The sequence below is a fragment of the Macaca nemestrina genome, chromosome 16 (assembly GCF_043159975.1).
Source record: "Macaca nemestrina isolate mMacNem1 chromosome 16, mMacNem.hap1, whole genome shotgun sequence".
Classification (NCBI taxonomy): domain Eukaryota; kingdom Metazoa; phylum Chordata; class Mammalia; order Primates; family Cercopithecidae; genus Macaca; species Macaca nemestrina.
In genome coordinates this window covers 104,040,428-104,060,084 of record NC_092140.1, presented here as the reverse complement: position 1 = coordinate 104,060,084, position 19,657 = coordinate 104,040,428, and the positions used below count along the sequence as shown (strand labels likewise).

The 19,657-nt window shown below is 40.3% G+C and overlaps 2 protein-coding genes and 1 pseudogene across 2 annotated transcripts in view; all 3 read left to right on the top strand.

The window, feature by feature from the left end:
• LOC105490276 (transmembrane phosphoinositide 3-phosphatase and tensin homolog 2) overlaps positions 1-19,657 on the top strand; it is a 93,267-nt gene that overhangs the window by 39,823 nt on the left and 33,787 nt on the right. The window contains 4 exon segments of the mRNA XM_071081565.1: positions 3,147-3,266; positions 5,258-5,357; positions 5,502-5,565; positions 6,305-6,369. Of these exon segments, the coding sequence (XP_070937666.1) occupies positions 3,147-3,266; positions 5,258-5,357; positions 5,502-5,565; positions 6,305-6,369 (349 nt within the window).
• LOC112428097 (U2 spliceosomal RNA) lies at positions 3,905-4,016 on the top strand (annotated as a pseudogene).
• On the top strand, positions 10,279-17,496 carry LOC112428088 (cytochrome c-like). Its single transcript, XM_071081564.1, has one exon. The coding sequence runs from the start codon at positions 13,309-13,311 to the stop codon at positions 13,624-13,626; it is 318 nt and encodes a 105-aa protein (XP_070937665.1). The 5' UTR covers positions 10,279-13,308; the 3' UTR covers positions 13,627-17,496.

The window sequence follows — 19,657 nt, the reverse complement described above, 5'->3', positions numbered from 1 at the left end:
TCAAAAAAAAAAAAAAAAAAAAAGCAAAACAAAAACCAAAAAAATGCCAATATATCTGATAAATATTGATGCAAAAATCCTCAACAAGATACTAGAAAACTGAATTCAACAATATATGGGAAAGATCATTCATCATGACAAGTGGGATGTACCTCTGGGATGCAAGAATGGTTCAATATTTGCAAATCAATCAATGCGATGCATTATATCAACGCAGTAAAGGATAAAAACCATAAGATCATTTCAGTTGATGCTAAAAAGCATTTGATAAAATCCAACATCCCTTCATGGTAAACACCCTAAAAAAACTGGGTATAGAAGTAACACACCTCAACATAATAAAAACCATATATGACAGACCCACAGTCAATACCATACTGAATGGGAAAAAAAACTGAAAAGCTTTCCTCTGCAATCTAGAACACAACAAGGATGCTCACTTTTACCACTGTTATTCAACATAGTACTGGAAGTCCTAGCTAGAGCCATCATAGAAGAGAAAGAAATAAAGGGAATATAAAAAGAAATCCAAATTGGGATAGAAGAAATAAAATTATCCTTGTGTTTGCAGATGATACATTTTATTTAGAAAATACTAAAGACTCCACAAAAAACTTAGAATTGATAAATTCAGCAAAGTTGCAGGATACAAAATCAATATACAAAAATCAGTAGCATTTCTATATGTCAACAGTGAACCATTTGGAAAGGACATTTAAAAAGTGGTCCTATATACAATAGCCACAAATAAAATTAAATACCTAGAAATTAACCTAACCAAAGAAGTGTAAGACCTTTATAATGAAAATGATAAAACACTGAAGAAAGAAATTGAAGAGGACACCAAGAAATGGAAAGAGATTCCATGTTCATGGATTGGAAGAATCAATATTGTTTAAATGTCCATACTATCCAAAGCAATTTACAGATTCATTGCACTCTGTGTCAAAATATGAATGACATTCTTCACAGAAATAGAAGAAACCTAAAATTTATGTGGAGCCACAAAAGACCCAGAATAGCCAAAGCTATTCTAAGCAAAAAGAACAAAGCTGGAGGAATCACATTACCTGACTTCAAATTATACTACAGAACTATATAACCAAAACACCATGGCACTGGCATAAAAACAGACATACAGACCACTGGAACAGAATAGAGAACCCAGAAACAAATCACACACTTACAGTGAACTCAGTTTTCATAAATGTGCCAAGAACATACATTGAACAAAAGACTTCTCTTCAACAAATGGTTCTGGGAAAACTGGATATACACATACAGAATAATGCACCTAGACCCCTACCTCTCACCATATATAAATATCAAGTCAACATGGATTAAAGACTTAAATGCAAGACCTCAATAAAAGTACTATACTACAAGAGAACATTGGGACTTTGGTTGGAGCAAAAATTACTTGGGCCATACCTGACAAGCACAGGCAACCAAAGCAAAAATGGACAAATGGGATTGCATCAACTTAAAAAGCTTCTTCATAGCAAAGGAAACAATTAACAAAGTGAAGAGACAGCCCACAGAGTGGTAGAAAATATTTGCAAAGTACCCATCTGAAAAGGGATTAATAACCAGAATATGTAAGGAGCCCAAACAACTCTCTAGGAAAAAAATCTAATGATCTAACTATTTTAGTGAGCATAAGATTTGGATAGGCATTTCTCAAAAGAAAACATACATAAACAGGCATATCAAGGGATGCTTAACATTATAGATCATTAGAGAAATTGGCAGTGTAGAAAACTACAATGAGATATCATCTCACCCCAGCTAAAACTGTTCATATCCAAAAGTCAGGCAATAACAAATCCTGACAAAGATGTGAAGATAAGAGAACCCTCATACACTGTTTATGGAAATGTAAATTAGTAGAATCACTTTGGAGAACAGTTTGGAGGTTCCTCAAAAAACTAAAAATAGAGCTACCATATGATCCAGCAATCCCACTGCTGAGTAGATACTCACAAGAAAGGAAATCAGTATATAGAAGAGATACCTGCATTCCCTGTTTGTTGCAGCACTGTTCCTAATAGCTAAGATTTGGAAGCAACTTGTGTCCATCAACAGATGAATGGATAAAGAAAATACAGTACATATACACAAGAGAGTATTATTTAGCCATAAAAACAATAAGATCCTGGCCGAGTGTGGTGGCTCATGCCTGTAATCCCAGCACTTTGGGAGGCTGAGGTGGGCAGATCACCTGAGGTCAGGAGTTCGAGACCAGCCTGACCAACATGGCGAAACCCCATCTCTACTAAAAATCCAAAAATTACCTGGGTGTGGTGCCGGGCACCTGTAATCCCAGCTACTTGTGAGGCTGAGGCAGGAGAATCGCTTGAACCCAGGAGGTGGAGGTTGCAGTGAGCCAAGATCGTGCCATTGCACTCCAGCCTGGGTAACAACACTGAAACTCTATCTCAAAAAAAAAAAAAAGAAAAAAAAAAAAAAGAGATCCTGTCATTTGGAGCAACATCAATGGAACTGGAGATCACTATGTTTGTTAGGTGACATAAGCCAGGCACAGAAGGACAAACCTCACATGTTCTCACTTATTTTGGGGCTCTAGAAAAAAAAAAAAACAATTGAACTCATAGATCTAGAGAGTAGAAGAATGGTCATCAGAGGCTGGGAGTGGTAGTAGGGGCTTGGGGGTGGGAGATAGAGATGTTTAATGGATACAAAAAAATAGAATGAGTAACGCCTACTATTTGATAGCACAACAGATTGACCATGGTCAACAATAACTTGATTGTATATTTTTAAATGACTGAAAGAGTGTAATTGGGGTGTTTGTAATGTGAATGATAAATGCTTGAGGGGATAGATACCCCACTGTCCACGATAAGGGTGATTATTACGCATTTAGTTGTATCATGGTACTTGAATTGCCATGTTGGTGCTTTAGTCATATATATATATGTGTCAAATGATGAATATAACTTTATTATTTGAAAACTTCCCATGAATGTTATATTTTCCCCTTAGTCTACTCTAGAAAATATATTTTAAATAATTCATGAAAGTAGAATTCTTAATGTGGATGAGTCAATAGTTTGTGTTCTTTAAATATTCCTATCTCTTCTTGCAGGGGGGAATGAACTTTGTTTGTTTGTTTTATATTACAGGAGACAGCACTATTTTTCTGACTTACTTAACGTTTTAGATACCGCCATTATTGTGACTCCTCTGCTGGTTGATGTCGTTTACATTTTTTTTGACATTAAGTTTCTTAGGAATATTCCCAGGTATGAAATGTAAGACTTACCTCTCTTAAAGTTTTTCATTAATTTTGCATTTTCTGTGGCTTTTATTCTATATAATCTTTTAAACTTCAAATGTTCTCATTCTATACCAAATACATTGCTTTAAAATGAAATGTTTAGGTAAATTCCCACACACTTTGAAACTAAAAGATTGTGACATCTGGGGAGCAGTGAAGAGCATGCACACTAAGTACCATTAATTGAATAAAGAAGATGGGGCTGGGCACGGTGGCGCAAGCCTGTAATCCCAGCACTTTGGGAGGCCGAGACAGGCGGATCACGAGGTCAGGAGATCGAGACTATCCTGGCTAACACGGTGAAACCCCGTCTCTACTAAAAAAAACAAAAAATTAGCCAGGTGAGGTGGCGGGCGCCTGTAGTCCCAGCTACTCGGGAGGCTGAGGCAGGAGAATGGCGTAAACCTGAGAGACGGAGCTTGCAGTGAACTGAGATCCGGCCACTGCACTCCAGCCTGGGCGACAGAGTGAGACTCCGTCTCAAAAAAAAAAAAAAAAAAAAAAAAAAAAAAAAAAAAAGATGTAGTACCCAAAGAAGGACCTTTACTCTTGTACTAACTTTAACTTCCTACATTTCGAAGTTCTCATCAAATTCCCATTTGTATCATTTTTTGGCCTTTTGGCTAAGATCAAGTATAATATTCTTATCAGTTTAATATGTGCTATATCAAAAAATTTTATATTAAAAACAATTCCCCTCTGTGCTTCAACTACAAATCCCTTACACACGAAATGTTCTGTGTGGATTTTTCCTACAACCAAGAGGAAATTTATCTGAGCATATGCAAAATTTGAGTGACTTCAATCATGAGTTTCTAAAAAATAGCAAACAGAACAGAAACTAGGAGATACAGGTGTAGCAACACAATGGTAGAGTTTTGCAGTATAGTTGTGGTAGAAACAAAGAAAGCACAGGCAAAGTTAGAACTGTTAGGGATTAGGAAACTAAAGAGTGTGTGAGGACCTGGTGACTTTTTTTTCTTTTCTTTTTTTTACTGTGACAGTGAGGAAAATGAAAGAGCAAATGTATAGTGGGATGTAGATGGTGGTTTCCTAAGCTTGTTCATGGGTCAAATAGCTGATTTCTTTTCATACCCTAGCTTCCCTGGACTACAGCTCAGGCCCCAACTAAGCATGTTAAGTGATAGGCTTTTGGAGTTATTTGAAAGTAACCTTAGCCAATGTGGTCCTCTTGACTAAAAACCTCAGCATCACTTGAGAGCTTGCTAGAAGTATAAGAAGAAAAATACCTTAGGCCCCACCCTGGACCCACTGAATCAGTATCTCTGGGACCCAGCAATCTGCAGCTTAACAAGCTTTTCCAGATGGCTGTTATTTACGTGTGCCCAAATCAGAGAAGCACTAGTCCAGACCATCAGTTCTCTGCTTCAGTGTTTCTGATGGTGGTAGAGATACCAGCCAGCACACTTTGGAAGTATCTCAGTCTGTTGCCTGCCTGATGTGCATTAGCAGCTGTAGTGAACCTCTCTTACTCATGGGAATAACAGAGATGAACAAGAATAATCAATTTGTTTTGATGTGGAAAAATTGAAAATGCTAGTCTTAAATCCCAAAATTAAATTAACAAATGCTAAGCGTCTATTGTATCACTATTTCTCTAGACCAGAATTTCTCAGCCTCAGCGTTACTGACATTTTGGGCCAGATCATTGTCATGAGAGGGTAGTGAGCAGTTATATTAATTGCAGGATGTTAGCAAAATTCCTGGCCTCTATCTACTAGATGTAAGTAACACACACACACACACACACACATACACACACACATCAGTTGGGAAAACTTAAATGCCTCTGGACATTGCCAAATGTCCCCAAGGTAGGTAATTGGGGAGAAGAGGGAAAATTGCCTCTGGTTAACAACTGCTGCTCTAGACGTAGTTTATATTGATACAATTCTGTTTGTGAAGCAAAAATGGATCTTTTAAATTTATTGTTAGATGGATACATTTAGTTCGACTTCTACGACTTATTATTCTGATAAGAATTTTTCATCTGATTCATCAAAAAAGAGAACTTGAAAAGCTGATGAGAAGGCTGGTAAGTGGCAAAACATGCTTATGATTCAGAAAAACTATTTTGTGTTTTGGGACCCATTGGCAAGGGTTGATATCTATGCTGTATATGTTTTTATTTTTATGTTGATGAATGTTTCACAAACTAACGATGATTTTAAACTCTCAGGTTTCAGAAAACAAAAGGCGATACACAAGGGATGGATTTGACCTAGACCTCACTTATGTTACAGGTTTGTGACACTTAACTGTTGATTTACTTGTATTACTTCACTTTTTTCTTATAATTGTATATTTTTTTGCCTCATCTAAGACACATTCATTCAAAATATTCTTTATTCATGAGGATATATGCCACTGTGATAGAGTGACACATTTGTGGTTTAGCCTTGGCAATGGAAGATCTGCATGTCTTCTCGATTCAGGACTACTTGGTTGCAGCATAGGAACTTGAATGGATTTTCAGCTGACTCCATTTCAGTTTCAATTTATTAAGCTCTAGTAGTTATTCTGAGTCTTAAGGATCCCAGAGAGACCTCTTCTCATCCTAGAACCCCAGAGAATGAGGTCAGTGCTTTGTAGATCTCAGGTTTTCTGAGTCAGAGGGCTGCAAAGCACCTTGGGAGTTCCCACCATCACTGGTGCCCAGAACTCTTGGATTTTCTCTGGTATTTAAGATAAGAAATAAATTCTAAGAACAGGGAGAGCTCCATACTGAGGCCAACATAAGTACATGGCATACAGTTAGTACTAGTGGAGTCTTAAGAACGCCATGCCAGTTTAATGGTCATTATGTTGGATCATTTAATATGTTATTTGATTATCCTGAGTATTAGCTCTTTTCTGTCAACCTCAATCTTAAAAGTTTTTTTTTTCCTGTGAAAATGGAGTCTGATCATGTATAAATTAATTTTTTGTATGTCATAAGAAATCTATAATAATGTTTTTAATAGTGATGGTTTTGATTTTCAGAACGTATTATCGCTATGTCATTTCCATCTTCTGGAAGGCAGTCTTTCTATAGAAATCCAATTGAGGTAAGGGTCTTTATCTGACAAATGCTCATTTATCAGTGAATGCAGACTATGTAGTCACAAGTTTAATATTGACCCAGATATGGCAGTGTTCTTTTAAAAATGTACTCTTTAAAGTAAAAAAAATCATAATGAATTGATACCAGTTACAATTGTGCCAGTGGTTACAAACCACCCCAAAACTTACTGGCTTATAACAGCAACTATTTATTTGGCCCATGACACTATGGTTTGTGAATTTGGGATGGGCTTAACTGTCCAATTCAGGTGCCTGCAGAGAGGATTTCTTGTCTCAACTAAGCTCATTCAGCTATCGGTGGGCAGCTACTGGGTCATCTGAGGACTGACTAGTCTAAAATGACTTGGCTACCCTCAACTGACAGAGCCACCGCATGCTACACACACCCCCCAAGGCCCAAGGCCCGTCCCATCTGGCACCCACTGCTGCCAACAGCCCCACCCCCTTCACCAGCAGAGCCACCATATGCTGCACGCACTTCTAAGGCACTGAGGCCTGGCCTGCCTGGTGCCCAGCCTGCTGGTGGCAATACCCCACAACTAGCAAAGCCATTGCACCTAGCATGCATATGCCTAGGGCCTGAGAACTCATCTGAATGATGGCTCACAGACCAAAAAAACCATACCACTGTCTCCACACTCACCATCAGGCCACTGAGGCACTCACAGACACCACTGAATGCTGATTACAGCCAAAAAAGTCACATGAAGACTATAATACTGCACCCACCCAGAACCAAAGTCAAAGCACCCGACTCAGTGAACACTATAGGAGGCAACTATTGGAAGAAGTATTTCTCTATGAAAGCTCCCTAACATTGGAAGAGGCAACTGTTCCCCCAGATGTGCAAAAATCAATTTAGAGCCCCAAGAAACATAAAAAGCAAGGAAACATTACACCTCCAAAGAAACACAATAATTTCCCATTAGCAGACCCTAAATTTTAAGAGTATATCAAATGGCTAAGAAGGAATTCAAAATAATGATCTTAAGGAAACTCTGTGAGATGCAGAGAATATAGATAAACAAATCAATGAAATTAGAAAAACAATTTATGATCTTATGAGAAATTCAACAGGGATATATATGTCATTAAAAACCAGACAGAGATCTTGGAGCTGAAGAATTTAAGGAATAAAATAATAATACCATCAAGAGTCCAGATGCAGTGGTTCACACCTGTTATCCCAGCACTTCAGGAGGCCAACGCAGTGGATCACTTGAGGCTAGGAGTTCAGGACAAGCCTGATTAACATGGTGAAATCCTGTCCCTAAAAAATACAAAAATTAGTTGGGCTTGGTCGCGCATGCCTGCAATCTACTTGAGAGGTTGAGACATGAGAATTGCTTGAACCCAGGAGGTGGAGGTCGCAGTGAGCCAAGATTGTACCACTGCACTCCAGTCTGGGTGGCAGAGCGAGACCCTGTCTCAAGAAAAAAAAAAAAAAAAGTACAATCAAGAGGTTTAAAAATAGACATGGGAGAGATATGGCCAAAATCTAGGAAGCTCAAAGGTTCTCAAATAGATTCAACCCAAAAAGTTCTTCTCTGAGGTGCATAATATTCAAACTGTCAAAAGTCAAAAAGAGGGAATATTCATTAGGTGTAGTGGCTCACACCTGTTATCCCAGCACTTCGGGAGGCAGAGGTGGGTAGATCACTTGAGGCCAGGAGTTCAAGATGAGCACAGCCAACATGTTTCCGTTTTCACTAATAATACAAAAACATCAGCTGGGTGTGGTGGCATGAACTTGTACTTCCAGTTACTTGGGAGGCTGAATCACAAGAATTGCTTAAACCCAGGAGGTGGAGGTTGCAGTGGGCCAAGATCACACCACTGCACTACAGGCTGGTTGACAGAGCAAGACTGTATCCAAAAAAAAAAAAACAAAAAACAAAAACACAGAAATATCAAAAACAGCAAGAAAAAAGCATCAAGTCACGTATAAGGGAACCTCCATTTGATTAACAGTGGATTTCCCAGTGAAAACTTTACAGGTCAGTAGACAATGAGATGGGATGATATATTCAAAGTACTGAAGGAAAAAAAAACAAAACTGTCAACCAAGAATACTATACCCAGCAGAGCTATCCCCTAGAAATGAGGGAGAAATAAAGTATTTCCTAGACAAGCAAAAACTGAAGGAATTCATTACCATGAAACTGGCCTTATAAGTACTGCTTAAGGTGGTTCTAGACCTGGAAGCAAGAGGATGATTACCATTGTGAAAACACACAAAAGTATAAAACTCACTGGTAGCACAGATAGGCACATGGGAAAGAGAAAGGAATCAAACTTTATCACTACAGAAAATGACCAAACCACAAAGATTTTTTTAAAAAGGGGGAAGAAAAGAACAAAGGATGTACAAAACAACCAGAAAAAAATGAACAAAATAACAGGATAAAGCCTCATCTATTAATAGTAACCTTGAATGTAATATAAACAGATCAAATTCCCAATTAAAAGATACAGAGTTGGCTGCCAAGATTTAAAAAAAAAAAAGACGCAACTGTATACTGCCTACAATAAACTAACTTTACCTGTAAAGGTTCACACAGACTGAAAGTGAAAGGATAGAGGAAAATATTTCAGGCAAACAGAAACCAAAAGCGAGCAGAGGTAGCCATACTTATCAGATAAAACAGACTTTAAGTCAAACTGTATGAAGAGACAAAGAAGGTCATTTTATAATAAAGGGATCAACTTAGCAATAAGATATAATAATTATAAATATATATGTACCCAACACTAGAGTATTCAGATAAACAAGGCAAATATTATTAGATCTAAAGGGAAAGATAGACTTCAATGCAAAAACAGTTGGGGTCTTTAACATCCCACTCTTACCACGGGGCAGATCATCCAGACAGAAAATCAACAAAGAAATATCAGATTTAAGCTTACAGATAGGAATAAGTTCTGGTGTTCTGTAGTGCTGTAGGGTGACTACAGTTAACAATAATTTATTGTATATTTTTAAATAGAGAGGATGTTGAGTGTTCCCAACACAAAGAATGATAAATATTTGAGGTGATAGATATGCTGATTATCCTGATTTGGTCATTACACATTGTATACAGGTATTGGAATATCCCTGTCTACCTTATAAATATGAACAAGTATGATGTGTCAATTAGAAATATTTTTAAAGAATGAAGGAAACAGATTTTTTAAATGAAAGAAAAGAAAATAACCTGACTTGGCTGAATGGCCCCGTGTGGTCTCTCATTCTCCAGTAGGCTGCTTCAGGCCTGTTCACATGATGGCAGAGGCAAGAGTCCTTGGAGCGGCAACAAAGCAGTGCAAATCCTCTTAAGGCCCAGGCTCAAAATTATATATTACTTCTACCCCATTTTATTGGACAATGCAATTTACACTACCAGTCTGGATTCAAGGAGTAGAAAATAAGCTTGAATTCTTGATGGAAGGAATTATAAAGAATCGTGGCCGTTTTTGGTAGTCTACCATAGGGAAGAAAGATGGGGATGCTATAACAAAATGTGTATTCTTAGGTTGAGATCCTAAATTATAGTGGGGGCATACTGCTTTAGGCTCTGTGGATGACTAAATTAATTTCAAACATATAAGGCTGTTTACTGTGAAATGCCAGCTGAAAGGATCATTGTTTAATTTTATGTAATTTACAATACTTATTATACCTCAATAAATGTATAATTATCGAGGGCTGACATCAGTTGCTGAGAGGTGGAAGGAGTAGCTCTCTGCAGTGTGTTAGCTCAGTTCCGAACAGGACAGTACCTCTCCGCGGTGCGTTAGCTCAGTTCCGAACAGGACAGTACCTCTCTGCAGTGCGTTAGCTCAGTTCCGAACAGGGCAGTACCTCTCCGCGGTGCGTTAGCTCAGTTCCGAACAGGACAGTACCTCTCCGCGGTGTGTTAGCTCAGTTCCCAACAGGACAGTACCTCTCCGCGGTGCGTTAGCTCAGTTCCCAACAGGACAGTACCTCTCCGTGGTGCGTTAGCTCAGTTCCCAACAGGACAGTACCTCTCTGCAGTGTGTTAGCTCAGTTCCCAACAGCGCAGTACCTCTCTGCAGTGTGTTAGCTGTTCCCAACAGGACAGTACCTCTCCATGGTGCCTTAGCTCAGTTCCCAACAGGACAGTACCTCTCCGCGGTGCGTTAGCTCAGTTCCCAACAGGACAGTAGCTCTCCGCGGTGTGTTAGCTCAGTTCCCAACAGGACAGTACCTCTCTGCGGTGCCTTAGCTCAGTTCCCAACAGCGCAGTACCTCTCTGCAGTGTGTTAGCTGTTCCCAACAGGACAGTGCCTCTCCGCGGTGCGTTAGCTCAGTTCCCAACAGGACAGTAGCTCTCCGCGGTGTGTTAGCTCAGTTCCCAACAGGACAGTACCTATCCGCGGTGCGTTAGCTCAGTTCCCAACAGGACAGTACCTCTCCGCCGTGCGTTAGCTCAGTTCCCAACAGGACAGTACCTCTCCGCGGTGCGTTAGCTCAGTTCCCAACAGGACAGTACCTCTCCGCGGTGCGTTAGCTCAGTTCCCAACAGGACAGTACCTCTCCGCGGTGTGTTAGCTCAGTTCCGAACAGGACAGTACCTCTCCGCGGTGCCTTAGCTCAGTTCCCAACAGCGCAGTACCTCTCTGCAGTGTGTTAGCTGTTCCCAACAGGACAGTACCTCTCCGCGGTGCGTTAGCTCAGTTCCCAACAGGACAGTACCTCTCCGCGGTGCCTTAGCTCAGTTTCCAACAGCGCAGTACCTCTCCGCAGTGTGTTAGCTGTTCCCAACAGGACAGTACCTCTCTGCAGTGTGCGTTAGCTCAGTTCCCAACCCAACAGCACAGTACCTCTCCGCGGTGTGTTAGCTGTTCCCAACAGGACAGTACCTCTCTGCAGTGTGCGTTAGCTCAGTTCCCAACAGGACAGTACCTCTCCGCGGTGTGTTAGCTCAGTTCCCAACAGGACAGTACCTCTCCGTGGTGCGTTAGCTCAGTTCCCAACAGGACAGGGCTGCAAGTTCAGCTGCTTCCCAGAAAATGTCCTGGATCCCCGGCCTGAGTCATCATCCCATGACTGGAGAATGTGGACAGATTATTTTATCAAGAAACTGGTGATAAACGAGGGACTATAGGAATTAAGAACTGGGTTGAAAAAGTTTAGAGTGATGCAAGATGGCCAATTAGAAGCAGCTGCAGTCTGCAGCACTCACAAAGAGGAATGAAAAGGGGCGAGGGAATTCAGCACCTTCAACTGAGATATCCCGGTTCTCACGTTGGGACTGACTGGATGAACAGGTCAACCAAAGGAGAACGAAGAAAAGTGGGGAGAGGGTGCAATGCCTCAGCCAGGGGTGGCGTGGAGCCTAAGGAACCCCCACTCCCAGCCAAGGGAAGCAGTGAGGGATTGTGCAGTCCTGCCCGGGAAACCGTGCTTCTCCCATGCAAGCCATGGATCAGGAGATCCCCCTGTGAGCCCATGCCACCAGGGCCTTGGGTCTGATTCACAGAACTGTATGGAGTCGGGCACATCAGCTGCTCAGGCACACACAGAAACCCAGGAGTCTGACACACTCTAGCCCCTGGGCTCTTCAGCACAGTGGGAAATCTGTCCATATGTATCTCTGGGAAGGGGCCTGAATCCAGGGATCCAGGCAGTGTCATTCTGCAGGCCCCATTTCCATGACACCTCACAAGTTAAGACCCACTGGCTTGGAATCCTAGCCTGCCAACAGCAGCGGGCTGGAATCCACCTCAGATGGGTCTGAGTTCCCAGGGAGGTGGGGAGAGGCAGCCGGCATCGCTGTGGTTCATAGACTCAGCCACTCCAGCCTGCCAGCTATGGAGTCTGGACAAGGAAGAGTTTCCCCACAACACAGCACAGCTGGCTTGCCAGATCGTGACCAGACTGCTTCTTTAAGCAGGACCCCAATCCATTCCCCCTCACTGGGCAGGAATCCCTGTGGGGGCTTTAACCCCTCCAGCAGTGGTTCTATGGACAGAGCTTTGATCTCTCCCTGAAATGGAGCTCCTGGCGGGAGGGGCAGCTGCCATCTCTGCAGTTTGGCCAACTCAGCCACTCCAACCTGCTGGCCTTGGAGAATACAGGTGGTCCGGAGGAGGAAGTATCCCCCACAATGCAGCATACCTGCTCTACCCAAAAGCAGCCAGACTGCTTCTTTGGAGGGGTCCCTGATCCCATACCTCCTGACTGGGTGAGAACGCGCAACAGAGGTCTCCAGCCACCTTCTGCAGGTATGTGCGGGCTGGCTACAGGTCGGTAACCCCCTGGGATGGAGCTTCCAAAGGAAGGAGCTGGCTGCCGTCTTTGCTGTTCTGCAGCCTTCACTGGTAATACCTCGTTCAGAGTCAATGAGGAACTTAAATTTACAAGAAAAAAACAACCTTTAAAAAGTGGGCAAAGGATCTGAACAGACACTTCCCGAAAGAGACATGCATGCAGTCAACAAAAATATGAAAAAAGAGCTCAACATCACTGATCATTAAAGAAATGCAAACAAAACCACAATGAGATACCATCTCATGCCAGTCAGAATGGCTATTATTAAAAAGCCAAAAAACAACAGATGCTGGGAAGGTTGCGGAGAAAAACGAATGCTTTTACACTGTTGGTGGGTGTGTAAATTAGTTCAACCCATGTGGAAGGCAGTGTGGCAATTCCTCAAAGACCTAGAGGCAGAAATACCATCTGACCCAGCAATCCCATTGTGGGGTATATACCCAAAGGAATATAAATCACTGTCTTATAAAGATACATGCATGCACGCGTATGTTCACTGCAGCAGTATTCACAACAGCAAAGACATGGAATCAGCCTAAATGCCAGTCAATGATAGATTGGATAAAGAAATGTGGTACGTAGAGCGGGACCTCTGGCTTCCGAGCGGGAACCTTTGTAGCGCCAGCAATGAAAAAGAGAATTAAATATGGGTGATGTTGAGAAAGGCAAGAAGATTTTTGTTCAGAAGTGTGCCCAGTGCCACACCGTGGAAACGGGAGGCAAGCACAAGACTGGGCCTAATCTCCATGGTCTCTTCGGGTGGAAGACAGGTCAGGCCATTGGATTCTCTTACATAGACACCGGTAAGAACAAAGGCATCACCTGGGGAAATGATACACGGAGGGAGTATTTGGAGAATCCCAGGAAGTACGTTCCTGGAACAAAAATGATCTTTGCCGGCATTAAGAAGAAGGCAGAAAGGGCAGACTTGTTAGCTTATCTCAAAAAAGCTACAAGTGAGTAATAATTGGCCACTGCCTTATATTACAAAACAGAGATGTCTCATGACTTTTTTGTGTGTACCGTAATTTAGTAGATCTCATACAGCCGAATTCAGATTATGAATGACTATCAGAATATTTTGTTGGGCAGTCCTGATTTAAAACTAAGACTGGCTTGTGGTTAAATGAGTAAGTCTGGTTTTCGAATATTAATAGTAATTCCAATTCAGTCAATGCTATCACTGGTTACCCCTTCTAAAGATATGATTAGACTTTGTTAATAATGTTCAACTTTTCACAAAGATGGTGAGTTGCATCTTAAAACTTATTGGAGATTGGTTTTATGTTTAGATTTATATTTAGATTTATATGACTGGCTATGTGAATATATTTAAATACTGGGGAAATTCCTTCACTGTCTCAGAACCAAGCAAAATTCACCTGTATTTTGTGTTTATTTGTCTCTTACAGGCAAGGGTTGAAGATAAGGTAGCAATGTCTATTTGTATTTTTGGCCTTAACTATGCCAATCTAATTAGAATTACCTGTATTTAAGGTGGTTCCTTTTACTGATTCAAAGGCGTTTTGTGTGGTTTCTGTGTAATATCAAATAAAGAGTATTTAACACTGAAGAAACAACAACAAAAAGAAAATGTGGTACATAAACACCATGGAAAACTGTGCAGCTGTAAAAAGGAACAAGATTACATCCTTTGCAGGGACATGGATGTAGCTGGAAGCTGTTATCCTCAGCAAACTAACACAGGAACAGAAAACCAAACACTGCATGTTCTCACTTATATGTGGGAGCTGACAATGAGAACACATGGGCACATGGTGAGGAATAACACACACTGGGGCCTGTCGGGAGGGAGGGGATGGGGGAAGGAGAGCATCAGGAAGAATAGCTAATGGATGCTGGGCTTAATACCTAGGGATGGGATGATCTGTGCAGCAAACCACCATGGCACACATTTACCTATGTAACAAACCTGCACATCCTGCGCACGTACCCCTGAACCTAAAATAAAAGTTGAAGTAAAAAAGATATATAAAGTTATCTGTATATACATATGCCCTGATGTAAGTATACATTATATATGTGTATATATAACCACATTTTTATTGAGGTATAAAACATATGGTAGGTTGCACTAATCAAGTTATATCGATGATATTATACATAAGTATATATGCATGTAACCAACACCTCTATCAATATTTTGGTCTACGACTGACCTCCAATTAATTGTTGTAAAGATATAAAGTATCAAGGTTCACGTTTCTCACATAGCTATCAATTCCTCCTGTACCATTTATTGTAAAAAGCATAATTTCCCCCAATGAATTGCAGAGGTGCGTTTATTGCATATAAAGTGCACATATATGTATAGATCTGTTTCTGGGCTTTTTGTCCTTTCATTATGACTGTCTATACTTAAGTCCAGACCACAGTTTTAATTATTACGGCTTTATAGTGACTCTTGAAAACCTGTATATAAGTCCTCCAACTTTGTACTTCTTTGTTTAAAAACTGTCTTGGCTCTCCTAGATTTTTTGAATTTTCATATAAATTTTAGAATCATCTTGGCAATTTACATACACACACCTCCACCCAAACCCACACACACACACCCCCACACCCTGTTTGTATTTTGACTTGGGCATTGACTACATAGCTTAATTTGGAGAGAATTGACATCTAAAAATATTGAGATTTCCAACTCATGAACATAATACATCTCTCTACTGATATCTTCTTTGATTTCTTTTAGCAGTGTTTGTAGTGTACAGGTTTTACACATCTTTTGTTTTATTTCTATGTAGTTGATAAGTTTTTATGCTATTTTAAATGATATTTGAAGATCTTCATTTTCTAAATATTTGCTATTGGTATATAGGAACATAACTAATTTTTGCATATTGACTTTTGTTTATTTGTTTGTCTTAAGACAGGGCCTTGCTCTGTCACCATAGGCTGGAGTGAAGTGGCACCTGGGCTCAAGCAATTCTCCCACCCCAGTCTCCCACATAGCTGGGACTATAAGCAGGCATCACCACACTTGGCTAATTTTTTAAAATTAATTTTTGTAGAGAAGGAGTCTCTCTGGTCTCATTGACCGAGGCTGGTCTTGAATTCCTGGATTCAAGCAATCCTCCCACCTCAGCCTCCCAAAGTGCTGGGATTACAGGTGTGAGCCACCACACCTGGCCTTGGATGTTGACTTTACATCTAGCATCCTTCGTAAATTCACACATTCATTTTAATAATGAATGTGTAGATTCCCTGGGATTTTTAAAATGTATACAATCATATAAAGTTACTACTTTCTTCCCACTTTTTATACTTTTTTTTTTCTTTTATTGAATTATCTAGGACTTTCACTGTAATATTGAATAGAAATGGTAAGAGGAGGCAGCCTTGCCCTGTTCCCAAACTCGGGTGGAAAGAATTTCATGCTTCACTATTTGAAATGGTGTTTGCTATAGGCTTTTGTAGTCATTCCTTACTAGATTAACACAGTCCATTTATTTCTAGTTTGCTAAAAGTTTTGAATCATGAATTGGTATTGAATATATCAGATTTTTTTCTGCATCAATCAAGATAATCAAAATGTTTTTCGGTTAGTCCATTAATGAGATTTTCAAATGTTAAACTAACCTTTTTTATTTTTGGAATAAATTCCTTTTGGTCTTAATGTATTATCCTTTTTATATAACACTAGATTCTATTTGCTAATATTTTATGTAGAACTTTTCATCTGTGTTCATGAGTGATATGTGGTTTTCTTTCCTTGAAATGTCTTTATCAGCTGGTCTACAATTACCTTAGCTTAGGTGTCTTGGGTAACTCCTATCTGCTCAACTCATCTTCATCCTCCATCAGGATGAATATGAGGGATATGTTTCAAGGTCATAGCAAAAGGAAAGAGCTAGAGTAGAATCTTGCAAGTGCTTTTGCAAGCCTCTCCTTTGTGGCATCCCAGTGGCCAAATCAACTCATATAATGGAACACAAAATTAGAGTGAAAGGATACTATGAGGTGAAATGTGAGGGCTTAGATTCAGGAAAAGTTGAAGAATTGAGACCATTGATGAAATGATTCTACCTTATTCTCAGGCAGGGAAGCATTTTTATACATGCAGATAGTTCACAAGAAATAACTGATATATAGTCATAGACTCAAGACTTCAGCAATTGTATAAAAATACATTTGTAAATACCTGAACACCTTGAAGAGAAGGGTCTGAACCACGTCTCACCCAGGTTATGCTATTCACAGCTAAGACATGACTCTACCAGTCCCTCGGCCAATTTTGAAAATTGTTTCAAACTATTTATTTGAGGTGGAATTACCTTTTGTCACTCCTAATGGGCACAGTCATGGAGTAATGTGACCAGGGTCCACTGGATCGGTCATGGCACTTGAGGGCAGCCATCCCAAAATTTCCAAATTCCATCTTTATGGGTAAAACATCTCTTGATTGCTAATATTTTTTTTAAAGCAGGTTAAGCTAATAACTGTGAGTTAATTATAGCATGTCTATATTGAGCCAATTTTCTTTCAGTAGATTCGGTGGTGACTAATATAAATTTGGCAACACTTAATATTAGCTGGGGTGATTTTAAAAAGCCAAAACCTTTTAGAATGTAAAGCAAAACAGAGACATTCCTATTTCCTTCTGGGGTGATCCCTAGGCTCTTGGTTTCTATCAGTTATTAAACTGTTATCTCCTTGGGGCATTGACAAAGTACTAATGAGTCATTGATTGCTTTACCTTTTTTTTTTTTTTTTCGAGATGGAGTCTCGCTCTGTCGCCCAGGCTGGAGTGCAGTGGTGTGATCTCGGCTCACTGCAAGCTCCGCCTCCCGGGTTCACGCCATTCCCCTGCCTCAGCCTCCCGAGTAGCTGGGATTACAGGTGCCTGCCACCTCCCCCGGCTAGTTTTTTGTATGTTTTAGTAGAGATGGGGTTTCACCATGTTAGCCAGGATGGTCTCGATCTCCTGACCTCGTGATCCGCCCATCTCGGCCTCCCAAAGTGCTGGGATTACAGGCTTGAGCCACTGCACCCGGCCCCTTTACCATTTTTAATCAGAGTATCCAAAAAGGAGGTAATCATGTGTTTTAATAAATTCCACAAATCATAAACCACCTGAAAAGCAAGTCTACCATCCATATTAATATTTAGTCTTTCATCTTTGCCAGAGTGCAGCCCCAAATCTAAGTTACTAGTTCAGCTGCCTGGGCAGGCTGGGAATCGGGCCGTGGAGCCCTCAGTGGTTGCATGTTCAGTGATAACAGCATGTTCTGCACTGAGAGTGTCTCTGTCATGCTTGAGAACCATCTACAAAGCGCATTGAATCAAGGTTGACTAAAAGGGAGAAGATTCAAATCCAGGCATACTTAACTCCTGAGAGGTTGCTGAACAGTCATGTGATTCCCCTTTATTCTTAAAAGGGAATAAAGTTGCAGGGTTACATTTTGAATAACAGCGAATATGCAAAGCAGACATTACAGTTTCATAAGTGGTAAATTGACTAGTGGGGAAATGTCAGATGCTGCCTTGAAGTAGCAAAAACTGTAGAGATGCAGGACCCTAGAGTTAGTGGAGAGACAAGCGCTGTGGTGGAAGCATCAACACGTTTGGCCACTGCCACCACCTCATGCAAGTACAGAAGTATACCTTTGCCTCCAAATCAAGGAACGTACTAAGATAGGCAGAGAGAAGAGTTGGTAGATTTAGGAAAACCCGAAGGTGGAGGTGGTTGTAAGAAGGCTTTCAAATAGAAGACAGCATTTTCTACTTTTGCATCACAACGAAGAGTTTCAGAAATTATAAACTTAGTAAGCCCATGCAAAGGCTGAGTTATTGAGAAAAATCAGATATACAATTATCTACCTTCCTACAATTTTCTTAGCCATCTTTTAATTTCTGTTCCTGGTAGAATTGAATGCACTTAATTCTGGCTGAAAACAGAAACTGTCCATCTGGTGACAGATTGTGACCAGAAAAATGTAGATTCTTGAAAGAGTTGAAATTTTTTCTAGATTCTTTATGTCCTTTTTCACCTAATTTGGATAAGAGGTATTTAGAGTCTTCAGTAAACTACTTAGATCAGAAAATGCAGCAGTAAATCATCTAAATATTGAGTCTATATATATATATATATATATATATATATATATATATATATATATATATGATTTAGACATTGAGACAACTAGGAAGTGGATTCGGAAAAATCCCTAAAGCTTAACCATCCAGGTATATTTGTTTTCTCATGAAAAAGCAAATATTGACTGTTCTTCTATATGTGTGTACTAAGGAAGGCTGCACATAAATTACCAGTGTGAGATACTTACTTGTTGAGAGAATGAAGGACAGGGACAGGTGTGGTGGCTCACACCTGTAATCCCAGCACTTTGGGAGGCCGAGGAGGGTGGATCACCTGAGGTCAGGAGTTCAAAACCAGCCTGGCTGACATGGTGAAACCCCGTCTCTACTAAAAATACAAAAAATTAGCCAGGCATAGTGATGGGCGCCTGTAATCCCAGCTACTCAGGAGGCTGAGGCAGGAGAATTGCTTGAATCTGGGAGGCGGAGGTTGCAGTGAGCTGATATTGCACCATTGCACTCCAGCCTGGGCAACAAGAGTGAAACTCCATCTCAAAATAAAATAAAATAAAATAAAGTAAAATAAAATGCAGGACAGGACAGTATTCTAATGGTTGCAGATATTTCATTAGCGCTGTGATTAACCTCTAATGTTGGACATTTAAGTGTCACTATAATCAATAATACAGCAACAGACATCTTTGCGCCTAGGCTTTTTCTGTATAGAGTGCTAGGAGTGAAATTACCTAGCTAAGAGTATGAATATTTTTCGGGTTCTTAATATATCTTACCAAATCCAAGAGCAGTTGTATTCTTGTATCAACGATAAATCAAAGTTTTGAATTTCATGCCTTATTTTGCCAGCATTGGATTTTCTTTTTTTTTTTTTTTTTTTTTGAGACGGAGTCTTGCTCTGTCGCCCAGGCTGGAGTGCA